The sequence below is a fragment of the Triticum dicoccoides genome, unplaced genomic scaffold, assembly GCF_002162155.2.
Source record: "Triticum dicoccoides isolate Atlit2015 ecotype Zavitan unplaced genomic scaffold, WEW_v2.0 scaffold221927, whole genome shotgun sequence".
Lineage (NCBI taxonomy): Eukaryota > Viridiplantae > Streptophyta > Magnoliopsida > Poales > Poaceae > Triticum > Triticum dicoccoides.
Genome location: NW_021242419.1, coordinates 1 through 1,331, shown reverse-complemented (window position 1 = coordinate 1,331; position 1,331 = coordinate 1). Strand labels below are relative to the sequence as shown.

General features: G+C 35.7%; 1 protein-coding gene across 1 annotated transcript; it reads left to right on the top strand.

The window, feature by feature from the left end:
* Nucleotides 1–197: 197 nt before the first annotated feature.
* LOC119345287 (F-box protein At1g78280-like) lies at nt 198–1,308 on the top strand (the record flags this gene model as incomplete). The annotated part of the gene is made up of 5 exons (XM_037615423.1): nt 198–355; nt 451–506; nt 579–721; nt 837–1,034; nt 1,109–1,308. Coding segments are annotated over exons 1-5 (740 nt in total), but the record flags the coding sequence as incomplete, so codon positions are not given.
* Between the last annotated feature and the right edge of the window lie 23 nt (nt 1,309–1,331).

Sequence of the window (1,331 nt, the reverse complement as noted above, 5' to 3'; positions counted from 1 at the left end):
TTTCCATAATATACAATTCTTTTAGATTTTATGGATGATTTTAAAGAAACTAGTGGTCCACATTGTATTTTGAAGGCCATGTATGTGTCCTAAACGGCAGGTTTTAGAGTATCAGAGGAAGTGGTTCCTGATTTATGACATTGTCATTATCTAGAGATCATGAGCTAAGACCATCTGTCATGTTTGTGTTTCTACCTTAAAATGGTGGTAGGATGAAGCAGTACCTTAAATCTTTTTCACTTTGCAGTGTCATGTACATACTTTGCAACGAGGAACCTCTCTGGATGAGTAAATATCTTTCTGTTGGTGGTCATCTTGAGTACAAAGGTTCTTGGAAGAAAACAACATTGTCTAGGTATATGACCATTCTATATTGTCGTGTTACATTCTGTATTTGAAAATAATCCTAAACTGACTGAAAAGGTTAGACACTGATTCTTTCGTTTTCAGGCTTAGTCTTTGCTCCGGAAATAGTGAGCTTGAGCAGAAGGCTCGTCATTTTGATGGTATGGTACATCTACTTTATGTTTGTTCTATCTGCCTTGTTTATCTCCCTATTCATACTTATTTTCATGCAGGATTCAATTCCTTGTTCTTATACAGGAGATGGTATAGATGTTTTACTACTTTGAGTAATTATTCCTTTGACAATGGACATGTGGAAAGAAAGGATGACCTTTCTTTGGATCATTTCCATTCTCAGTATGATGGAAAAGGCCCAGTAAGAATTGAATTATCTTTTGCTTTTAATTCAGATTTACAACATGTGGATTTTCTACATTATTGTTTTGCAATGATGTTTTTCTGAAATCATACTGATGGTATTGCACAACTAGGTTTTGCTTGGTAAGCTGGCTGAAACCTGGCCAGCAAGGACTAAATGGGCAATTCAGCAGCTGGTGCATGATTATGGTGAAGTTACATTTAGGATATCACAAAGAAGCCCTAAGAAGATAATAATGAAACTGAAAGACTATGTTTCTTACATGGAACTCCAGCATGATGAAGATCCTCTTTATATATTTGATGATAAGGTAATCATCACTTCATTCCATTTACTACTAAAGTTATGAAAGAAAAAGAAACTTATTTCAGGAAATTGTTACAGTTTGGAGAAACAACACCAGCACTATTGGAAGATTACAGAGTACCTCATTTATTTCAAGAAGATCTTTTTGGTGTCTTGGATTATGAACAAAGACCTGCTTTCAGATGGCTTATTATTGGACCAGAAAGATCAGGTGCCTCTTGGCATGTTGATCCAGGGTTAACCAGTGCGTGGAATACTCTTCTTTGTGGCCGAAAAAGGTTGGATCATGTGTTATATATAT